The following is a 22,147-nucleotide window of genomic DNA, read 5'->3' as shown; positions in this document are numbered from 1 at the left end:
GGCCCTCTGATGTCCGTCTGTGGATAACGCCCCTGTGCTTACTGAATTGAGGGGGACCCTAATAAAACTGCTCCTATTACGCTGGCTGGAGTTACAACCTTAAGAATTAACTGTCTCCATTGATTGTGGTAATTAATTTTGTGCCCACAGAAGTGTGTGTCTCTTCTATTGAGTCTTCATGCAGTAAATAGCTGAACAGTGGCATGTCATGGCATCCACAGTAAACAAATGTTGAACACATGCGTTTAAGATCTCACACCCACTGCAAACCCATTTCAACCCAGAACATAACATACACATTTGGGGTAGCCTTTTAATGACAAACAAAAAATAAATAGAAATATTGCTGACTATTAGACGTTACAGTAATAACTATATATACATACTATTGCTACATGTTTCTACAGTTGAGCTATATGTGATGAATTAGCAGAGTAATGTCGCCCCCTGGTGGAAAATACTTCCTGAGTGTAAAGCGCAAGCAGTTCACTTTGCAGAGAAAACAAAAATCTTATTCATGCTGGCAGTACGGACAAGACACTGAATCACCACCTCACAGCAGTTCCCCTTCACTCTGGGCATCATATCATATCATGGAAATGAAAATAATCCCAATGGCATGCAACACCAGAGGAGCTCTTAAGGATGTAAATAACCATAGATATTGTAATAAGGCGACAGGCGTGGGTGTAAGGCCATGAATACTGGGATGGCATCCAGCGCTTTACCTGTGCCCCCCTCCATAGGGTTAGTGGTTGTGTCAGGAAGGGCATCCGATGTAAAATTCTGCCAAATAATTATGCAGGGTGATAAGACCAGGAATGACATACCGGTGCAGTCAAGGCCCGGGTTAACAACGACCACCATTAGTTCTGTGCCCTCACGGGGTACCCATGGAAACTATGTGTCTGTTGGGGAACTTGGGAAAAGCAGCAGGAGAAGAGGGGTACAAGCCGGACAGAAAACAGACAACTGAAGAAGACTTTAAAATGGCCACTCTTAATGTTGGGACAATGACAAGCAGAGGGGGAGAAATTGCAGACATGATGAACTGCAGAAGAATACAAGTGATGTGTGTTCAGGAGACAAAGTGGAAAGGAAGCAAGTCAAGAGAGACTGGTGGAGATTATAAGATATACTACCATGGAACAGACAGTAAAAGGAATGGTGTGTGGCATAGGCGTTTCTAGCCCATTTTTGGGGGTGCTGCAGCACCCCTAAATTGAACCCCAGCACCCCTAAAATTGAAGAGATTTTTTATTTTTTTACTGTATGTCCATGTTTAATAAGCTGAAGAAATGTCAAAATCATATCCAGTATATGGTTTAAACGTAATTTTTTAACAACAAAAATACAGCACCCCCCCATGCTTCGAAAATGGTTTGATCCACCCCCCCCCCCCAAATTTATCTTGCCTGGCGGGCCAGCACTCTGGGTGCTCAGCACCCCAAAAGCTCTAATCCTAGAATCGCCCCTGGTGTGTGGGAATAATCCTAGACAGAGAGCTACAACAGAAAGTCATAGAAGTAAAGAGGGAATCGGACAGGCTGATTTGGATGAGGTTGGATTTGCATGGACATCTGGCAAACATAATAAATTAGTATGCACCACGGGTGGGTTGCAATGAGGAGGAAAAGGCGAATTTTAGGAGACAACTGGACAACGTAATGGCAGGCACAGCAGAGGATGAAAGAGTTTTTATTGGAGCAGACTTGAATGGACACGTGGGGGAAGGAAATGGTGGTGATGGGGATGTCCTGGGAAAATTCATGTTTGGAACGAGAAATGCAGGTGGAGAGTCGATAGCTGATTTTGCTACAAGGAATAATATGGCTTTAGTTAATACATGTTTCAAAAAGAGGGAAGATCAGACAGCAACCAACAAGAGTGGAGGCAGAACTACGCAGATGGACTACATTTTATGCAGAAAGCGGCACTTGAGGGAAGCTGTAAATTGCAAAGTAATACCAACCGAGTGTGTAACATTACAACATAGACCACTGATATGCCAAATAAAGACGAGAAGCAAACTCAGGGTACAAAGACCAGCAGCTTGGAAGATTAAGTGGTGTGAGCTGAAAGAGGAACCTTGTAGAGAAAGCTTTAGGATGAAGGTTAAGAGAGCTGCTGGGAGACAGACTCCCGCTAGATTGGGATAAAACAGCAGAAGGACTAAGGGAAGCAGGCAGGCAAGCGCTAGGAGACTCTCAAGGGGGTAAAAAGATGGGGCAGGAGAGTTGTTGGTGGGGGGAGGATGTGCGGCACTGCATAAAGAAGAAAAAGTTGGCCAAAATGAAGCTGAACAAAAACGAGAATGAGCAAAACAATGAATACGAGAAAGCTAAGAAAGAAACTAAGAGAGCGGTAGCGATAGCGAGGGCAAAGGCATATGAGGATCTGTACAAAAGACTACATACAAAGGAAGGAGAGATGGATATATATAGAATAGACAAACAGAGACAGAGCAAGCAAGGATGTTGAACAAGTAAAATGGATCAAGGATGCAGATGGAAGAGTGCTGTCAAAAGATGAGGATATTTTACAGAGATGGTGGGATTATTTCAGTCACCTAATGAATGAAGAGAATAATAAAGGACAGATGAACCATTAAGGAATGAAGAGGACATGGGAGAGATTACAAGGGATGGGGTGATAAAAGTGCTGCAATGAATGAAAAATTGAAAAGCTGTGGGACTGGACAATATACCAGTAGAAGTGTGGAAATACTCGGGTGATGCTGGCATAGAGTTCCTCACTAGACGCTTCAACAACATAATACAGACTGGGAAAATGCCAGATGAATGGAGAAAGAGCATAGTGGCACCAATTTACAAGAAAAAAGGTGATGCTCAAAGTTGCAACAACTACAGAGGGATAAAACTGATGGGACATACAATGAAGTTATGGTAGAGAGTGGTTGAAGTGAGACTTAGGAAGGAAGCGACCATAGGGAAAGAACAATTTGGATTCATGCCTGGAAGAAGTACCACAGATGCGATATTTGTACTCAGGACTTTAGCTGAAAAATACACTGAAGGACGGAAAGAACTGCACTGCATATTTATTGATTTGGAGAAGGCATATGAGAGTACCGAGAGAGTTGTGGTATTGCCTGAGAGTGAAGGGAGCGGCAAAAAAAAGACATCAGCAGAATTCAGGACATGTACAGGGACTGTAAGACCGTAGTCCAATGTGCAGTGGGAACGACAAGTGAGTTTGAGGTAAAGGTAGAACTGCATCAAGGATCGGCGTTGAGTCCTTTCCTGTTTGTGATACTGATGGACAGCCTCACAGAACATCTTAAGAAAGAGCCACCATGGAGCATGATGTTTGCTGATGACCTCGTGCTAGCAAACGAGGACAAGGAAAGGTTAGAGAGATCTTGAAGATCGGAGAGAAGCACTGGAGATCAGAGGACTAAAGATCAGCAGAACAAAGACTGAGTACCTGTGTATGAATAAGCAAGTAGAAAGTCCAGGATTGACCTTAGGAGAAGAAGCTGTCCCATAAGTTAACGAATTCAAGTACATGGGATCAACAATACAGACGGGGCGGGGGTGAGAAAGAAGTCAAGAAAAGGACACAATCTGGGTGGAATTCATGGAGAAAGGTAGCTGGAGTACTTGGTGACAAAAGAATGCCGTTGAGGGTAAAGGACAAGGTATACAAATCAATGGTTAGGCCTGCCATGCTGTATGGTATGGAAGCAGTGACGACAACAACAGAGAGGCTAGAATCTACATTACAGGTAGCAGAGATGAACATGCTGCGTTGGTCCTTGGGAGCGACTAGAAAAGACCGGAAGAGAAGTGAAGTGAGAGCTACGTTCAAGATCAGAGGAATGGATGAGAAGTTGAGAGAGACAAGATTGAGATGGTCTGGACATGTACAGAGAGGAGGCATAGACTATATAGGAAAGAAGGTATTAGACCTGGAAATACCTGGCAGAAGAAAAAGAGGAAGACCAAGGAAAAGGTGGAGAGACCAGATAGAGGAGGACATGAGGAGGGTTGGACTGCAGGAGAGGGATGCATCAGACAGAGAGCTATGGAGGGCAAAAATCTGCTGTGAGAAACAGGGAACAAGCCGAAAGAAGAAGGCTGTAATGTAACGTATAGCTTAAGACTCAATTAATTTTTTACATGTCTTGGTTGGATGAGTAACTCAGGCTGCTAATTAAAAACATGCCTCTGGGACTTCAGCAACACCATCAACAGTTAACAGAATTATTTATTTTTTGAGGAATATGCTTGAAAAATAGCAAGTGCTTTCTGTGCTTGACGAGATTCATTTAGTCACAACCTCGATTTTCCATCTCCAGACCACATTCATGTATCATTGTTCACAGTAATGAAAATTAACCTCGAGTGACACAGCATGACAGTCCCTCATCAGGGTGAGCGCTGTCTCACTCATAACTAAGGAGGGACTTTTATACCAGGATGGAGAAATATGGTGCTTGTTAAATCATCCTCCGTGATTTACGCCTGCCATCCTGGTATAGAGACTAAATGTGCTCTTAAAAATCCTAATTATTTTCAAAAGGAGCCTTTGCTTCATTGCACAGTTTAAATGTGGGGTTGGAGGTGTGTGTGTGTGGGGGGGGGTGTCACACTCAATAACACATTTCAACAGAAAAAACACCTCAGTCAGGTTTTGAAATAAAATTTTATTGAAAACAAAATGCATGATTCAGATCAAACACGTCACACTGATGCAAAGTGTCTGATCAACTTCCTTGCTTTGACATCAAGATAACAGCCGTACGCTTACAACTCGGTGGGGCATGGGTAGTTTCCTCTTTTAGCCTGTTAGTGTAAAAATACCTTAATACACGACATGAACAACCGTATTTAATACTCAGTTAATAAATTCTAATGACCCAGAGGCACTACAGGACCAAGACTGACACCGATTACGATTACCACCTCAGCCGGTTCCCAGGATCAGAACCCACGTAACAATGAAACCCGTGCACCTGCTCCCCACCAGACCCATTTTTGGCTACCGTGGAACTAAAAGAAGTTAATACAAGGTTTCAAGGGAATACTCACATCAGGTCAACGGAGTAACAAATCCTGATCGCCGGAGGGAAGCAAGGGTAAAATATGGAAAGGGAGACTGTCAAAGCCTCTCTCTCTCTCTCCTTTCTTTATGATCACCGAGTTAAAAATCACCTTGACATTACTTAACCATTGGGTAATGATGAGATAACTTTGCCATCATGCTACGCGCTAAAATGTTGGGGCACATTTCATAAAGTGACACAGGGGAAGCGTAACCCTGAGCCTTCGAGGCTGACGAGGGATCAAGATGCAGTTTGGGTCTTATGCACCCGTTTTCCGGTAGCCCTGTTCAAATACCATAATTCAAACAGCACGAAGTGTTTCAAGAGAAGGGACAGATGCGAGCGACGATACCTGCAGCGTACTGTAAATTTGACTTTCACATTAAAATACGCCACGCCAGCCACAAATGCACACGGAGCACCATATTTGCCTAAGCAGTCATCTCTGAATACAAAAAAGGCCTTGACGCCGAGTTTAGCTGTCGTTATTAACCCGCCCCGCCCGCCAGTCTGTAAAAGCAAAAACGCTCCACGAAAACAAACAATACAAAATAATGAGACGCTAAGAGAACATTGAGTTATGTAGTGCCTAAATTAAAATACTGTTAAAATACAAAATGTATTCGTGCATTTGAACAGGGTTGCAAAAATTTCAATAATAAATGTAACTTAATAAAAAAGAAGAAAAAGAAAAAGTTGTTTTTCCCCAAAGGCCAGGTACGGAAATGAAAACCGATGAGCCAGCTGCTGAAGCTGGGCCACTGTGTCGTACAAGTAGAAGCTCACAGTCAAAAAGGCTGGAAGGATTGTGTCTCTTTTACACCGCTTTCACAGAGTTTAAACGCAGCACCAGTAAGTTCCAATGTGAGAATGCCCACCACCAATGTAGCTTATGAGACTTGATAGTGTGTGTAACAGACGCTGATGAGAACTGTGTTAAAAACAAAAAGCTAAAAAATATATATATATACATTTAAGACCTGAACTAGGTCTGTGCAATGTAAGAGAGAATTTCATGCTCGATACCAGTTGTTTTTTACAGTACTGCTGTGTGCCAGCCGCCTGTCTCAGCTCAGTATTACCTGAACGTGAACCAAACCTCTGCAACTACAAGCTGCACCGTCTGCTTACGTTACAGGAAAGCCAGCCAGGGCTGGCCTTCCTGCTGATCTACACGGCACATTTTGGTCTGACATGATGTAGTTTGACATGATATGTATGTAGTGTTGATGAACAGGGGTCCGTGGCTGCCTTGCTTTGCACCCGGTACACAGACTTGATTTTCACCAAGAGGCGTCCCTCTCTCTCTCTCTCTCTCTTCCTCAGTAAAAAAATAATTGTTTCCTCTTTTTTGCCAAGGAGCACATAATCCATCTGGGTGAGCGCAGGTTTAGCTTCCACTGAGGAACAAGAATTTGGGAGGAGTTGCAGCTCCATTGTGACAAGTTGGGTCTGGTACAGCTAAGTGGCAGCACTTGCTTCCTGTGCAGTCTTAATAAGTCAAAGTTGAATGTTGAACATTAAAAAAAAAAAAGCAAACAAAAAAAGTACATGAGGGAGAAACCACAGTACCACCTAGTTGGTGGTGCAAGTCAGTCAGTCAGTCAAAGGCTGAGGGAGAGGCTATCTTAGTCCAGCCCTCGAGGTCATCCACTCAAGGCCTTGGCATAAACTGGAAGAAAAAAAGAGATGTGTTTCAGTGGAGGAACACTTAAGGTTACTACAATAATACACACATAAAACCGCATCAACATCCGAGGGCCAAACCACACATTCTGAGAGTAAAACACTTCTAATTGAAGAAAATCAACCAGGTTTCACAAAGGAACCAGATTCTTTATTATTTACGTCGCTCTTGTCTTCCTGAACTTTCCAGCACTGAACGATGCAGTTCGCCGTTGACTCCTCCAAACTGTTGGATAATAAAGTTTGAACATTCGCCACCGTGTGACAGCTAAACTCAGACCGGGGCAGCTGCCATTTTTACAGCCCTGCTAAACCGGTCACAGACAAGGCATGAAAACATCTGCTTCTGGAGTGCCGTAAGAGACAATACCTTTATAAATCAATTAGTGGTGCTACACTGGTCACATTAACCACGCGTAGCTGTGCACACCTGCGTGGCTTGCCTGCAGCTGATTTCTATTTTTGCGCAAATGTTTTTTTTTTTCTCTGTGCATGACTGAATGGCCCTTTAAACAAAGAAACAATAGGTGAAACTGCATATAAATGCTTTGTAAAGAATACAATCCACACAAACATCTTTATGATGAATATGGCACTGTACCAGTGGTAATGAATGCAGTACATTATTTTTTTCACATTCATCCTATTCACGCCTCTGTTTCCACAATTAAAACTTTTGGGTTAGAGGTGAACTGGGCTGTACATTGGCGCAGCAACAAACAACCACTTACTCAATACCTCCAAAACAATGGAAGTAGCTGTAGACCTCAGGAGGAGGGCAAACATCGAAGCCCCGGTTCATATCTCTGACCAACCCATAACCCTGACAGACTCCTTCAAATTCCTCCGTATCTACATCAGTAACACCCTGAAATGGAACCGCAACACCAACCAAATCATCAAAAAGGTCCAGCAAAGACCGTACTTCCTCAGGCAACTGAAGAACTATCATATCAAAAAAAACACCTGTTGGTCAACTTCTTGAAAGCCATCATAGAGAGCATCCTCACGTAATCTTTCACTGTCTGGCATGGGAGCTCAGACAGTCACACCAAGAGGAAACTGGAGCAGATTGTCACTAAAGCCTCCAACAGAATTGGTTGTGACCTTCCCCCCAGTCAATAATATAAGGATAAGGACAATCAAAAAGAAAAATATATGGAAGGGACTCACTTCTACCACTGAAGCATCAGGTACATGATGACTTTATACTTTTATAACCAATCTGCATTTTCATTAGGCAAAACTCTACAAAGTACTTTTCCGTGTTTCTAGTCTAACATTTAACAATCAAATATTTAGTATATATATTGAGCCATTAAATTGATTGATAAGCACATTTGCAGCTCACTGTTGTATTTGGTTTCATCTAAAAACCTGGAATAATGAATCCTACTTGACTGTACATGAATCTTTTGCCTGCTGTAGCTCTACAAGAAACTCTCACGTGGCTTGCATGAAGCCAAAACACTGCTGCTGTAGCAGGTACAAACAGCTGCCCCACTGTGCTCCCATGTATGACTAGCGTAGCCCAGGGTTATACAACTGATCCAGTATTACTATCAACCATTATTATGCAAATACAACTGCCACATATACGCTGATGAGCCAAAACATTATGACCACTCACAGGCAAACCGAATAACTTTGATCATCTCCAAACAAGGGCACATGTCAAGGTCTGGGTAGATTAGATCGTAAGCGAACAATCAGTTCTCGTAGTCAGTGTATTTGATGCAGGAGAAATGGGCAGGAGTAAAGACCTGAGCAACTTTGACAAGGGCCAAATTGCTACAGCCAGACAACTGGGTCACAGCATCTCTGAAACTGCAAGGCTTGTGGGGTGCTCCCAGTCAACAATGGTGAGTACATACCGACAGTGGTCTGAGGAGGGACGAATGACAAACCCACATCAGGGTGTTGGCCACCAAAGGCTCACTGATGTGAGAGGGATAAGAAGGCTATCCCGCCTGGTCCGACACACAGTGCATCACACCCGGGTGTGTATGGGCCTGCCTAGCCCCAGACCAGTCAGAGTGCCCATGATGACCCCTGTCCACCATCGAAAGCACCCACAAGGGGCCCTTGAGCATCAGAGCTGGACCTTTTAGCAGTGGAAGAAGGTCGCCTGGTCTGATGAGTCCTGTTTTCTTTTAGATCATGTGGATATCCGTGTACAAATGCGCCGTTTACCTTCGGGAAGTGATGGCACCAGGATGTACTGTGGGAAGACGACAAGCCGGTGGAGGAAGTGTAATGCTCTGGGCAATGTTCTGCTGGGAAACCCTGGGTCTGTCCATTCCTGTGGAATGTGACACGTGCCACCTACCTAAACACTGTTGCAGACAAGGTAAAGCACTTCATAGCAATGGTATTCCCTGATGGCAGTGGCCTCTTTCAACAGGATAATGTGCCCTGCATCACTGCAAAAATTGTTCAGGAATAGTTTGAGGAACACGACAGAGTTCAAGGTGTTGCCCTGGCCTCCAAATTCTTCAGATCTCAATCTGATAGAGCATCTGTGGGATGTGCTGAACCAACAAGTACGATCTATGGCTGCTCTATCTCGCAACTTACAGGACTTGAAAGATCTGCTGCTAATGTTTTGGTGCTACACACCACAGGACACCTTCAGGGGTCTTGCAGAGTCCATGCCTCTGTGGGTCGGCACTGTTTTGGCAGCACACAGAGGAACCAACAGTATATTAGGCAGGTGGTCATAATGTTTTGTCTCATCAGTTTATAAGTGATGTAAGTCATAGCTCACACCACAGTTTAGTATGTTATCAGCAATGATGATTCATACTGGGAAATGAAGCACTCATATATATACATACATACACACACACACACACACACACACACACACACACACACACACACACACACACACACACACATGCCCTGTGATGGACTGGTGACTGGCGGCCTGTCCAGGGTGTCTCCCCACCTGCCGCCCAATGACTGCTGGGATAGGCTCCAGCATTCCGTGACCCCAATTAGGATAAGCAGCTTGGATAATGGATGTATATGTGTATATATATATATATATATATACGTATATATATGTGTGTGTGTGCGCATATATATTATCTGAAACAAATGTAACTGCCATGCCCTACGATCAAGAACCTTCACTCTATATGATGCTTGCACTAAGTTAGTTAGTGATTTCTGAACCAGGGTTTTCTTACCCCTCTCCTGTAAGAGCACAGCAGGACTGAATGTGCCAGGGGTGGTCTTTGATGGAGCTGAGGGTGAGGTATTTGGAGATCTCTGCCGCGGACATACAGTCCTTCATATCCTGCTTATTGGCAAATATCAACACAGCTGCCTTTCTCAGGTCCTGTGGGATGGAGGACAGAGGGAAGAAGGTAGAGGACAATGAAACAAAGTACCTGTACTCCAGACACTGAGCAATGAGATGGGTTGGAAACTTAAATGGCTGTGAGGGAAACTTGTTGGTCAGAGGAATAAAATTCTAAAATCAAATTACAAAGAGCTTACAAAGCAGCTTTAAAGATGAAAGAACACACACGACTGAAGAAAATATGAAAATGGAGAAAATGAAAAGCTTACCAAAATTTAATAAAAGTAAAAAAAAGAGGAAGATTGAGATTAGGAGGAAGATCAATACCCATTATAATAAACATGAGGCTGGTTCTGCTTCGCTCTATTTTCCTCGGGCTTTAGTTTTGCTGGCACTGCCCCATGTCCGCAGCAGGGTATCTTACCTCATGAGCCAGCATCCTGTAGAGCTCCTCCTTAGAAATAGCCAGCCTCTCTCTGTCTGTGCTGTCCACCACCAGAATGACGAACTAGCGATCAGAAGGTGCAAAAACAACAACACTTAGCAACCTTTTCAAAAGCCATTTACAGCAACACACTTAAACACAGTGGGTGGGGGCTCCCTGTCCAAGTGCTTCACAATGGCGTTGCCCCCGCTGCCAGTGGCTGCTATGCTAACTGCCCTTTTTGAATGAAAGCGACTGACAACGCATGACAAAAGGAATGGTTCGTCTAATTTTAGAGAGAGGTGTACATGAGAGTGAATACAGGAAGGCTGCTACCCGAAGAAAATGCAGTGAAGAGGTTTTTTCGGACAGATGTTGGAGGATAAACATGAGCGTGGCCAATATTGTGTTACAGTATAAACTTGGACAGTGTGAGCTGTAGACACCGGCAGAAGTGGTTTCAAAAAAGGCCATTCTTCAAGGTCTTTCCACCTTGCTATGATCAGTTATTTCTCCGTTTCTTTCTGCGTTCCCCCCTTCTCTCTCCTCAGTGCAGGCTGACCCTAGCCCTGCCTTTCAGACAGGCCCCTTTGTGGGAGAATGACCTCTGACTTGGGCGGCCCCCATTGCCGTCTGTGCGCTGAACAAACACGCCAGCTGCTGGGCACTTCTTTTGTTAGCCCTCAACGACAACATCTATTAGGGATTAAAAAGCCCAACGTAGTTGACAGCTGTACACTACAGCCCTGTACTGTGGCACTGAAAGCATGCCTAAAAACACACGCAAGGCCGTCGGGAACACATCAACAAGCTGTTCAGTTCAGATCCAATCCAGCCTTCTGCCACATGGACCGAAAGTTGGCACAGTGTGTTGGCTGGTGTTTAGAGTGTAAATTCCAGATGTGTGGTTTGAAAAGGGGATCTCACCTCTGTATTGGAGTAGTATGTATTCCAAGAGGACCTGAGAGACTCCTGTCCTCCAATATCCCACATTAGGAAGTGAGTATTCTTCACAACTATTTCCTCCACATTACTCCCTATGGTGGGTGATGTATGGACCACCTCATTCATCAGGCTAGATAAAAAGTTTAAAAAAAAAGACTCAGATATTAAGAGAAGCAAAGAAAGGTGCAATGGCATGAAATAAATGCTACTCACAACTGGTAGAGGATTGTAGTCTTTCCTGCATTGTCCAGTCCCACGATAATCACCTTATGTTCTGAAAAAAAACAAAAAACAAACAAACAAATGGAAAAAAGCACACCAAATGTATCACAGCTAGGATTTCACAATCATGGTCTAATGTGGAGGTTTCGGCAAACATAATCGACCAAGTCATCCACACACTTCAAGGATCGACCCATATTCCATTGTGACAAAATAATGCCCTCATTTCAAGTGTCAACCACAATGTAAAAAACAATATCCTGCCTACATGTAGGCAAGAATATGCCTGCTTTCCTTCCATACACTGCTTTCCTGTCATTCACAGCAGCCTATTCAGAATCAAAGAGACTGAACTTCCTTTCTGCCCCTCAACATTCTTAAAGCATGACTTTGACTCCAACTTCCATCCATTCATACAAAAATAACATCAAGAAACGGCGTTTTAACAACCATACTACTATAAGGGGTTTGACAGCTGCTTGTCAAATGGGCACACATGACAGACTAGAGGCAGAATCAAAGTTAACACACGTTAAAATATCCCACTGGAGTGTTTTGACTTTTCCACCTTTGGACGCCTCTGGTTTGAGGGGAGGAAGGAAGTCTGGTCAGAGGGTTTATGACTGGGGACAGTCTTGGCACTCAATACAGACTGTTGCAGGATGTTGTATGTCTATTGCTTCCTGAGAAAGTAGCTATCCTGTGGTGGCCGTTCAGGGGCCAACATAATTGAAAAGAATTCTTTTTCACCATCTCATCCAAACCATCCCCAAGGAAAAGAAAAGAAAATCCAAATTTAGAGTCTCTTAATTATATCGTAGTGTGTCACTGTGTATACTTCCCCTCAAAAATAAGCATTACACATAATATATCTGCCAGATGAAACCGACATTCCACAACAATAGCTTTCAATTACACCTAGGCTTACATTAAGATCTCTTTAAGCGGGTGAAACCAGACACTGGGAACAGCGTAATCCAGATTTAGAGAATGGGATTAGGACTTCTTTGCTGCAATTCACAGGGCAAGGTAGAGCTACGGCACAAGGCAAAGGAATTAGGCCAGTGAGAGATTCCTCTTCTCCCAGACATGCAGAATGAACATCACTACAGCACAGAGCATTTAGTGACAGCATTCACCTTTGATTTCCCTGTATCCGAATTTGTCCCTAGTGATGATGGCATCTCTCATATATATATATATATATAAACATGCACCTATACTGCTTTAGGTATAGCCGAGATAAATGTCAACCTATGGGGTTATTTTGTGAAACCGGCTGGTAAACAACATGCTCGTCAACAAGTGGCTGATGTACATGTATGCCATCCACGCTAAATAAACTCACATCATGTTGAATGACTAGTGCGACAATCATGTTACCGAGACATTATCAGTGCAAATAACGCCGGTCAACCTTGGCTTATTTGGATATAACAAACGAGTGGGAGAGAAGCCGAGGAGGATGCCCGGATCTTTCCCACACGGGCTGCTAACCTACAGCGGGATAACACAACGCCACAAGCTAGCTAAAGGCTAGCATGGCTCTTGTCCCCGTTGCCCGCTTCGTGCTAGCTAAAGGCTAGCATGGCTCTTGTCCCCGTTGCCCGCTTCGTGCTAGCTAAAGGCTAGCATGGCTCTTGTCCCCGTTGCCCGCTTCGTGCTAGCTAAAGGCTAGCATGGCTCGCGTCCCGTTGCCCGCTTCGTGCTAGCTAAAGGCTAGCATGGCTCGCGTCCCCGTTGCCCACTTCGTGCTAGCTAAAGGCTAGCATGGCTCGCGTCCCCGTTGCCCGCTTCGTGCTAGCTAAAGGTCCGCATATCGCCGTACAGTTAAAAACAGTTCCGCCGACAAAGACCCACCTTGGTTGCAGAAGAAACTCCACAGTTTGGCGAATATGAGTCCCATCGTAGACGACGACGGCAATGTCAGCACCGCTGCGTTAACGTTTTAGCGAGCCAGCGCTTGAAGAGGCGAGGCGGCGGTGGCGGCGATGCGGGCGGCGTAACCGGATTCGCGCCGCACGATTCCTCGCTGGCTGCGGCTAAACCGACATCTATTAGCTGGAGCTCCTCCCGTAAAACGCCGCCCCGACCGACCCTCCACCGCGGGGCAACATCTAAAACGCGTAGGGCGGCCTCTCTGCGTAAGGACGAACAGGATTCGGTTTTTACCGAAACGAGGGTTAACTAGTTAATGTTATCCTTTATTCATTAATTATCTTATCTCGCAGTTCAGCTCGTCTCCTCCGTACCGTCGACTCGACACAGGCTGCAGCCCCGTTAGTGAGCGAGCGCGCCCCCCCCCTCCTCCCTCGCTGTCCGGTCTGCTCGATGACGTGGTGGCGACGTTATTCGCTGCTGTTAATGACACGCGGAAGATTTCCACACAAAATTCAAGGGGGGGCACAAAAAAGGCTTCGTATGCAAACAGGAAGAGAAACAAGCTCCTGAAATGCAGTTTAAAAAGTGGTATTGCTGACTTAGTAAACACGTAACCCACCGTGCGTATGTATGGTCAGGCACTGGGGGACGTGGCAAAGTACTGTAGCGAATTCGGGGGAACAACTCAACCACAGGAGATGCCGCGGCCGGGACGCGAACCCGTATCGCCCGCACCGCAGGAGACAGCGCTAACCGCTAGACTAAAGGGTCAGACCCGCCAGTTAGCGGCCAGCGTGTCTTCTTATCCGTGCACGTTACAGTATTGACAGTGTATTTACGTTAAAAGGAAAACGAACAAAGATGTTACTCAACTTTCTGATGATCGAATACAGTAGGTTTTGATTTGAAGTTGAACACCCCCCCACCCCCCCAGCCTCCCTCCCCACCGACCAGTCCACATATAACCAGGTATGGTACGTTTTAAATTACAATCATTTGAACGAGTCAGCAGTATTCTATCAGTGTATACAAACAACTCCCCAACAAAGAGGAACAACGGTTCGCCTTTGCATACATTTATGCAGCACAAGTAAAAGTGAAGGTGGTGTAGGTTAAAAAGAGGTCCAAAATCAAATCGTTTTTGCTGCACATTTCTCTTGGTGTATTGCACCGTGACGTCAAGATGGAAAACCTGCTAGTGAAGATTGATACAACGATAGTCACACTTATTGCCTTCTTCATAACATGGGTATGTAATATAGTATGTAGTCGTGAGGTGGATGGTAGGTGAATATATAGTGTGTACCTCTGGTACATAAGATAATATAGTGTATTAAAGTGGGAGTATATAGCGTTGTATATGGATGGGCATGATGGGTTGTGGAGTTGTGGTATGGTATATGGTATGGTGTATGGACAATATAGTATATAAACAATATGGCACAATATATGGGCACAGGTTGTTGATTACTCAACCATAACAAGACTGTATAGTCGTGACATACTTGTGCATACATACTTTTCTCCAATTTCCTGTTTGTTTTTCTACTTATTTCCTCCATTTTTTTCTTTTTGGTTTTTGTTTCGTTTTCTTTGTGTGTGTGTGTGTGTGTGTGTGTGTGTGTGTGTGTGTGTGTGTGTGTGTGTGTGTGTGTGTGTGTGTGTGTGTGTGTGTGTGTGTGTGTGTGTGTGAGTGATGTCTACAAGTTCTAGAAGCTGCCATGTACCAGAGTCAAATTCCTTGTGTGCGTAGGCACACTTGGCCAATAAAGTTGATTCTGAATTGGCTGTGGAAATCTGCATAAGAAGAAGGCCTATGGTGACTTTTCTGGTAAGATGAGAGGACGCCGAAATGAAACAAAACTAGTGTCTTCCCTCATCTCCGATACCCATTTTGCCCTATTTTACTTGTCCACCTCCCACTCTCTCTTTTTTCCGTATGTCTTTCAGGCACAAAGGAGCTCCATCCCCCTGCAATGCCTCCCCCCCCCTTCCCCCCGATTGGGGCTTGAATGGTAAATACTGAGGCCATAAAGGCACTATCTGGTCCTTGGGAGTTTTGCTGTTTCATTTGGTTTGTGGGGACTCACCCTTCACCAAAGAGTCAGAAATAGTGTCTGGGCACCTTCATTTCAGGAAAGGGCTGTCAAAAGGTGCTTTGTTGATAATTTGACTTCTTTTGTCAGACGTCAAGATAAGCAACCAACATTATGGAGAGTAAACCATATTTTTGCAAAATAAACACTGCTGTGCCCAGGTCGGGATTTTTATGACCTTATAATGACAAGCCGTGTTTATGTACTGTAGCCTGCAAGGAGCTGGTTAGCTGTGGCTTAAAGGCCAGTCTCTGAGTGGTTATGAGGTGTGCTCTGTGCCCCTCTGAGGTCAGCTGCCACTTTAGGAGCTGTTGGGGGGGCAGGGTGAGGAGGATTACCAATTGATAGATACTAGCTACAGTAATGCATTTATAAATTGTTAATATCATAATTAGCTATTCCCATGACACCACACATACCTCTGTGTGCACTGTGAATTCAATGATCAGTCGTTATTTCATCTGTGTTATTTTTTCAGGTTCCTGATCCCTGTCCATTTTTCCAGCCTGCGATGTGCTAGCACTAAAAACCCTTAGCTGGTTCAAAATGCTGCTGCTAGAATATTAAGTAAAACAAAAAAGTTTGACCATATCACACCGAGTCTAGTCTCTCTTCGTGCTAGATCTGACTCTAAAGAACTACTTTTAATCTATCAAATACTTAGTGGACTTGACCGCTCATATTCGTCAGATCTTATACAGCTTTACGTACCTCCTCGTGCCCTTCGTCCTCAAAGGTCAGGCCTCCTCTCTGTCCCCAAAGTTAAAAAGCAGTCTGCAGTCTGCAGAGCCTTCTCTTACCACACCCCCTTTCTTCGGAAAAGTCTCCCAGCCCCCATCAGAGAACCTGACTCTGTAGACTCTTTCAGATCTAAACTGAAAACCCATCTGTTCTCATTAGCTTTCAACTAGTTTTGTTTCTTTGGTAGTTTGACTTCCTTCTGAGTTTTGTCACAACTATCCTCTTTTGGGAGGGTCTCAGTCTCAATGTATTTATTATAACTGTAGGTTTCGGCAGTAATCTCTTGGTTTTGTCCTGCCGACGAGAATGTTCCTAAACTTTCTGAATGCATCGCACCCACCTAACCTTCTGGTTGTATCTGTGAGCACGTGTGCCCATATTGTGTGCCTACCCCCCCACCCCCACCCCGCCTCTCTCTCTCTCTCTCTCTCTCTCTCTCTCTCTCTCTCTCTCTCTCTCTCTCTCTCTCTCTCTCTCTCTCTCTCTCTCACTGTCTCTCTCTTTCTTGCTTTCCAGGACAAAAGTTCTTCCTTTATGGACTGTCTGATGATAATGGATGATCTCTATCTCTCTTTTGACCACCTGATTACTTCGGAGTCTGTTTGTGATGCATCCTGTTTTCCCTTGGTCACAGTACCACCCTCCTGGAGATTTATGCTATTGTTTGTGCTGTTCTCATTTAAAATTGCTTTTCTATTATTTGTTTTAGCAATGACAACTTCGGCATCACTCTCATCACTTCTCTCATCTTCTTTCTCTCTCTGTGTGAATGCTGTGTTGAAGTCTGCCTCACCTTTTGTGTGCATGTGAAGTCTTTTCTCTCTGCAGGGCTGCGCTGAGCAGAGCTGGGTTTGTGGCGCGGGGTCCCACCAGCTCTTGACTGCATCTGTGGGGTTCCTGTCATCCTGGATGGACACAGATTCACTAAATTTGCCTTGCACTCTCTTTACAAGTTTATTACCCAGCACATTTAAACTTGCTAAATTTTATGCATTAACTGTATGTATTCTACATTACCTTGCTCTGCGTATAATATATGATGTTACATTATAATGCTGTTATGTTTGTTTATTTTGTGCATTTGACATCTATTGTAGGTCTGTCCGTCCTAGAAGAGGGATCCCTCTACTGATCCTCTTGAAGTTTCTCCCATATTTTTTTTCATAATAAAGTTTCTCTTGTGGAGTTTCTCATCATTCAGCTCTAGGGTCCAAGGAAGATAGAGGGTGTTGTATGTTGTATACTATTGTATATTGTACTGATTATAAAGCCCTACGGGACTGGTGGGCTACACAAATAAACTTGACTTGATTAAGTCCCTTTTTTTTCTGAGACTGAGAAATTGACGGTCAAATTAGATAACAGTCAATCACTTTGGGAAGATAAAGGGCAGATTCACGAAGAGGCAGAAAAGACATCAGTATTATCACGGGATGAACCAAACACTGCCCTTAAGGTTTGCATAGCGGGATCAGGACAGTTTCGTTCTCTTACAATGAATGCCACATAAATCAGGTATCTTAATGTAAAAAAATAAATCTTTCTTTGTCCCGAAGATCATTAATACGCAATGTGCCAATTCTGACCGAAATAAATTATGGTTTGTACATGAATCCACACAGGCATAAGGGGTTCAAAGGTCTGGCATACTGACCCAAAAAAGGGTTTGACAAGTTTTCGTTAAACAAGCCCCCAATGAAAACGTACATCCGGTACGCTATCGCCTAGACGTAGACATTCTCTCAGAAACCACGTGATTAAACGAAGCTAAAACTGTCACAAGGCCGTCTCGCTAATTGCTCCCGATCGGTTACATTTGACAGCTGTGCATTTAGGTGATGTTTCTATGGCGGGAGAAACCTTTACCATACCTTTTCCAGGTAACGTATGACATTTGCACACTGTGTTGGTTTGAAGCGCTCTCGCTGGTCACGTGGGATACGAGGGAATGTCTGACGGCGACTCCCGTTTTGTATTTCCGGGTTAAAAAAACAGTCGCGTTCAGGCTGTTTGCGGTCTCCCAACAAGTTGATCTGAAACGGTTTAAGCGCCTTTGGCCGACTTATTTCTGTTAACATGGCAGAAGGACATTGGCAGGACGCCGAAATCCAAGAACTTCTCCTCATACGCGCGGAGAAGCACATTTGTTGGCAAATGTCGGGAACCGTGCGCGACGCGGCGGTCTACAAAAGCATATCCAGTCTCCTTGCCGAGCGGGGAGTCCGCCGCACCAAAGCCCAAGTTCACAGCAAACTGCGGTGGCTCAAGAAGAAATTCAACGCAGTGCGCAACCGCTGCCAAAACAGTGAAGGGGAGCGAACCGAGTGGCGGTTTTATGATCTGTGCCATGTGATTTGGGGAGATGCCCAGCCTGTATGCACGTCGGCAAACCCGGCACATTCAAACACCTGCCCCACACCGGCTCAACAGCGGCCAGCTACTGAGGAGGAGGAAGACGACCAAGATGGCAAAGACACTTCAGGTTCACGTGGGTCTCCATCCGAGATCCGAATCTCCGTTCCCTCTGCTGACTCGGAACCGGCCCGAGGTCCAGTCAGATCAACACCTCAGATAAATGGTAAGTTAACTGCCATATTTGTGTCCAGTTAAACGTTCACCACCAATTAACCGGATTCCCCGCAATTATTAATCAATCATGAAAGTTATATTGATATTTTTTTCCCAGTAATAAATGAGTAAGCCAACCTTATCCAGCTTTGGTCTAATTCACATATAAATGACAAAACAACCGTAAACGTGTCGTCCTCCACAAAATAGTGCAGCAAACTAACCCCCGTGACACGTCCTGGAATTAACATTCTTCCCAATCTGTATGTTAGGTACTTATGGCTCAGCGAAAAAGAAAAAGACTAACTTGCACCAGGCCATAGAAGCCATGACCACTGCCATCTTCCATCAGCTGAAGGAAATGGATCACAGGTTTCAAGAACGGGAGAACCTGCGAGCCCGTCAATACATGAACTTTAAGCGGGAGCAGCGAGAAGCGGAACACAATACATTCAAGGCACTTCAGATGGCCATGTGCAAAGAGATGCAAGCCATGCGGATGGCTTTTTGTGACCAGGTTTTAGCCAGGCTGCAAACCTCTGCAGCACCCGAGTCACAGTATGCAGGATGTATGCTGGGCACTTGGGGTCCCACAAAAAGGAAAAAGACCAAGATGCAGCTGGCCACAGAGACCATGACCGCTGCGATCTTCCAGCAGCTGAAGGAAATGGATAATAGGTTCCAAGAAAGGGAGGACCTGCGAGTCCGTCAGTATATGGACTTTAAGAGGGAACAGCGAGAGACTGAGCAAAATTCATTCAAGGCACTTCAGATAGCCATGTGCAAAGAGATGAGAGCTATGCAGATGGCTTTCTGTGACAGGCTTCAAGCCAGACTACCAACAACCACAGCATCAATGCCCCAGTATGCAGAACATTCGTTTGCACAGTTCATGTCCCCGGATGACTCTTTTCAGTACCCACACTCAAACTGCCCAAGACCTTAAAAGAATCACCACACACGCATTACGGATGGCTTGGACACTGCCTGTAAAATGTGCATGCTCCAATTGCTATCTGCTCACATAGCTCACTTTTAAGTCATTGGGCCTTGTGCAGTGACTGTTTGTACGATTCATAGATCTGTTTGTAAACTGTGCTTACAAACTATTTCAGAAATCTTGTGGCACTAATTTAGCACTAAGTAAATATAAGCCCTACACATAAATACTGCATAATCATCAATCATTCTAGGATTTACAAGATTTCAAAACATAGTCGATACACATTGTATTAGTACCATATTTCCCTGACCATAAATTGCTGTTTTTATACTCGTCTTGCTGGTCCTGCGATTTATATTCCAAAGCGATTCATACAATGTAATGTTGTCAGAAGAATACACTACATTTCAACTAAAGACACTTGATGTCACCGTTTAATCTTGTGACTCAATTGAAAATACTGCACTAGAGGACTGCAAATGTTGCGGGAGCGGGCGGTTTTAACATTGCTGTGGGCATGGGCGGGCGGTCAAAACAACAAAACTTCACAGGTCCTGGGATTTAGCCAGCACTAACAAGAAGGATGGAGTCAACAAATGAAGTTGAAAAGAAGCTCAAAGCAGGTCATAACTATACTAAAGGAAAGCAAGGCAAGTCTGACGTTTGGAAAAATTGCTCAGGTGTTACTGACAAAGATGGAAACAAACCGGACTTTGTTAGTTGCGACAAATATGCTAAAGTATTGATTTACAACTCTGGCACCTCTGGGTTGAGGCGACATAACCCGCTCCGTTCTCCATGGTCAAAGTAAGCTCGCTTTTAAATATAAAACACTAATTCCTGCACATATTAAACAAGATACTACCGATAAATGTGTCATACTTTGCTGTAGAGACATTCGGCTGTAGGCTTACTTTACGTAGAATAGGAAACCTTTATTGTTGTACGAAGTACAACGCTGATCAGTTCGTTAAAAGACAGGGAAGCGAAACAAAATAAAACAACCTAAGCAAAACAAACAACCACAGCTAACAACACATGTTCTAAAATAAGTAAAATAAATACAATGTAATTTTGCACTAGAATAAGTGTAATAATTGCACTAGTATGAATGTAATTATGCACAAGAATGTAATTTCGCTATGTTATTACTGACAGATATGCATCTCTTTATTAATACTACACAGTAAAAAAATGTGTTTGCCCGGCGGGACTGGAGAAGAGACAAAATCAATGGAACTCTATTGTGCAGGCGTGAATGGTCAGAAATCCAGTGGGAGCGGGATTAAGAAAACAGTCCCACACAGCGCTCTGGTATACCAACATATAAATATGACTTTTTTTCTCACAACAACACCTTTTTTGCTCGGTGTGACTTATACTCCATTGTGACTTGTAGTCTTGGAAATATTGTGTGTATGTATGTACACTTACTGGCCACTTTATTAGGTACACCTTGCTAGTACCGGGTTGGACCCCCTTTTGCCTTCAGAACTGCCTTAATCCTTCATGGCATAGATTCAACAAGGTACTGGAAACATTCCTCAGAGAGTTTGGTCCATATTGACATGATAGCATCACGCAGTTGCTGCAGATTTGTCGGCACATCCATGATGCGAATCTCCCGGTCCACCACATCCCAAAGGTGCTCTATTGGATTGAGATCTGGTGACTGTGGAGGCCATTTGAGTACAGTGAACTCATTGTCATGTTCAAGAAACCAGTCTGAGATGATTCGAGCTTTATGACATGGCGCGTTATCCTGCTGGAAGTAGCCATCAGAAGATGGGAACATTGTGGTCATAAAGGGATGGACATGGTCAGCAACAATACTCAGGTAGGCTGTGGCGTTGACAAGATGCTCAATTGGTACTAAGGGGCCCAAAGTGTGCCAAGAAAATATCCCCCACACCATTACACCACCACCACCACCAGCCTGAACCGTTGATACAAGGCAGGATGGATCCATGCTTTCATGTTGTTGACGCCAAATTCTGACCCTACCATCCGAATGTCGCAGCAGAAATCGAGACTCATCAGACCAGGCAACGTTTTTCCAATCTTCTATTGTCCAATTTTGGTGAGCCTGTGCGAATTGTAGCCTCAGTTTCCTGTTCTTAGCTGACAGGAGTGGCACCCGGTGTGGTCTTCTGCTGCTGTAGCCCATCTGCCTCAAGGTTCGACATGTTGTGCGTTCAGAGATGCTCTTCTGCATACCTCGGTTGTAATGAGTGGTTATTTGAGTTACTGTTGCCTTTCTATC

At 44.3% G+C, this 22,147-nt stretch overlaps 2 protein-coding genes across 3 annotated transcripts; one reads left to right on the top strand and one right to left on the bottom strand.

Moving 5' to 3' along the window:
* Window positions 1–4,649: 4,649 nt before the first annotated feature.
* On the bottom strand, window positions 4,650–13,929 carry arl8 (ADP-ribosylation factor-like 8). Of its 2 annotated transcripts, none has more exons than XM_056299036.1 (6): window positions 13,516–13,929; window positions 11,647–11,707; window positions 11,416–11,563; window positions 10,489–10,572; window positions 9,949–10,100; window positions 4,650–6,740 (listed from the first exon to the last, which is right to left on the bottom strand). In XM_056299036.1, the coding sequence occupies exons 1-6, from the start codon at window positions 13,559–13,561 to the stop codon at window positions 6,692–6,694; spliced, it is 540 nt and encodes a 179-aa protein (XP_056155011.1). In that variant the 5' UTR covers window positions 13,562–13,929; the 3' UTR covers window positions 4,650–6,691. The 2 variants fall into 2 exon arrangements, with proteins under 2 accessions (XP_056155011.1, XP_056155012.1); XM_056299037.1 differs by lacking the exon at window positions 4,650–6,740 and adding an exon at window positions 9,033–9,090.
* A 4,440-nt stretch (window positions 13,930–18,369) lies between these two features.
* On the top strand, window positions 18,370–20,219 carry LOC130130072 (uncharacterized). Its single transcript, XM_056299806.1, has 2 exons — window positions 18,370–18,951; window positions 19,214–20,219. Exons 1-2 carry the CDS (start codon window positions 18,450–18,452, stop codon window positions 19,885–19,887), a joined length of 1,176 nt encoding a protein of 391 aa, XP_056155781.1. The 5' UTR covers window positions 18,370–18,449; the 3' UTR covers window positions 19,888–20,219.
* Window positions 20,220–22,147: the final 1,928 nt, after the last annotated feature.

The sequence above is a fragment of the Lampris incognitus genome, chromosome 19 (genome assembly GCF_029633865.1).
Source record: "Lampris incognitus isolate fLamInc1 chromosome 19, fLamInc1.hap2, whole genome shotgun sequence".
In the NCBI taxonomy this organism is placed as follows: Eukaryota; Metazoa; Chordata; class Actinopteri; order Lampriformes; family Lampridae; genus Lampris; species Lampris incognitus.
The sequence above is the reverse complement of the archived record's forward strand: the minus strand, read 5'-3'. Positions and strand labels throughout refer to the sequence as shown.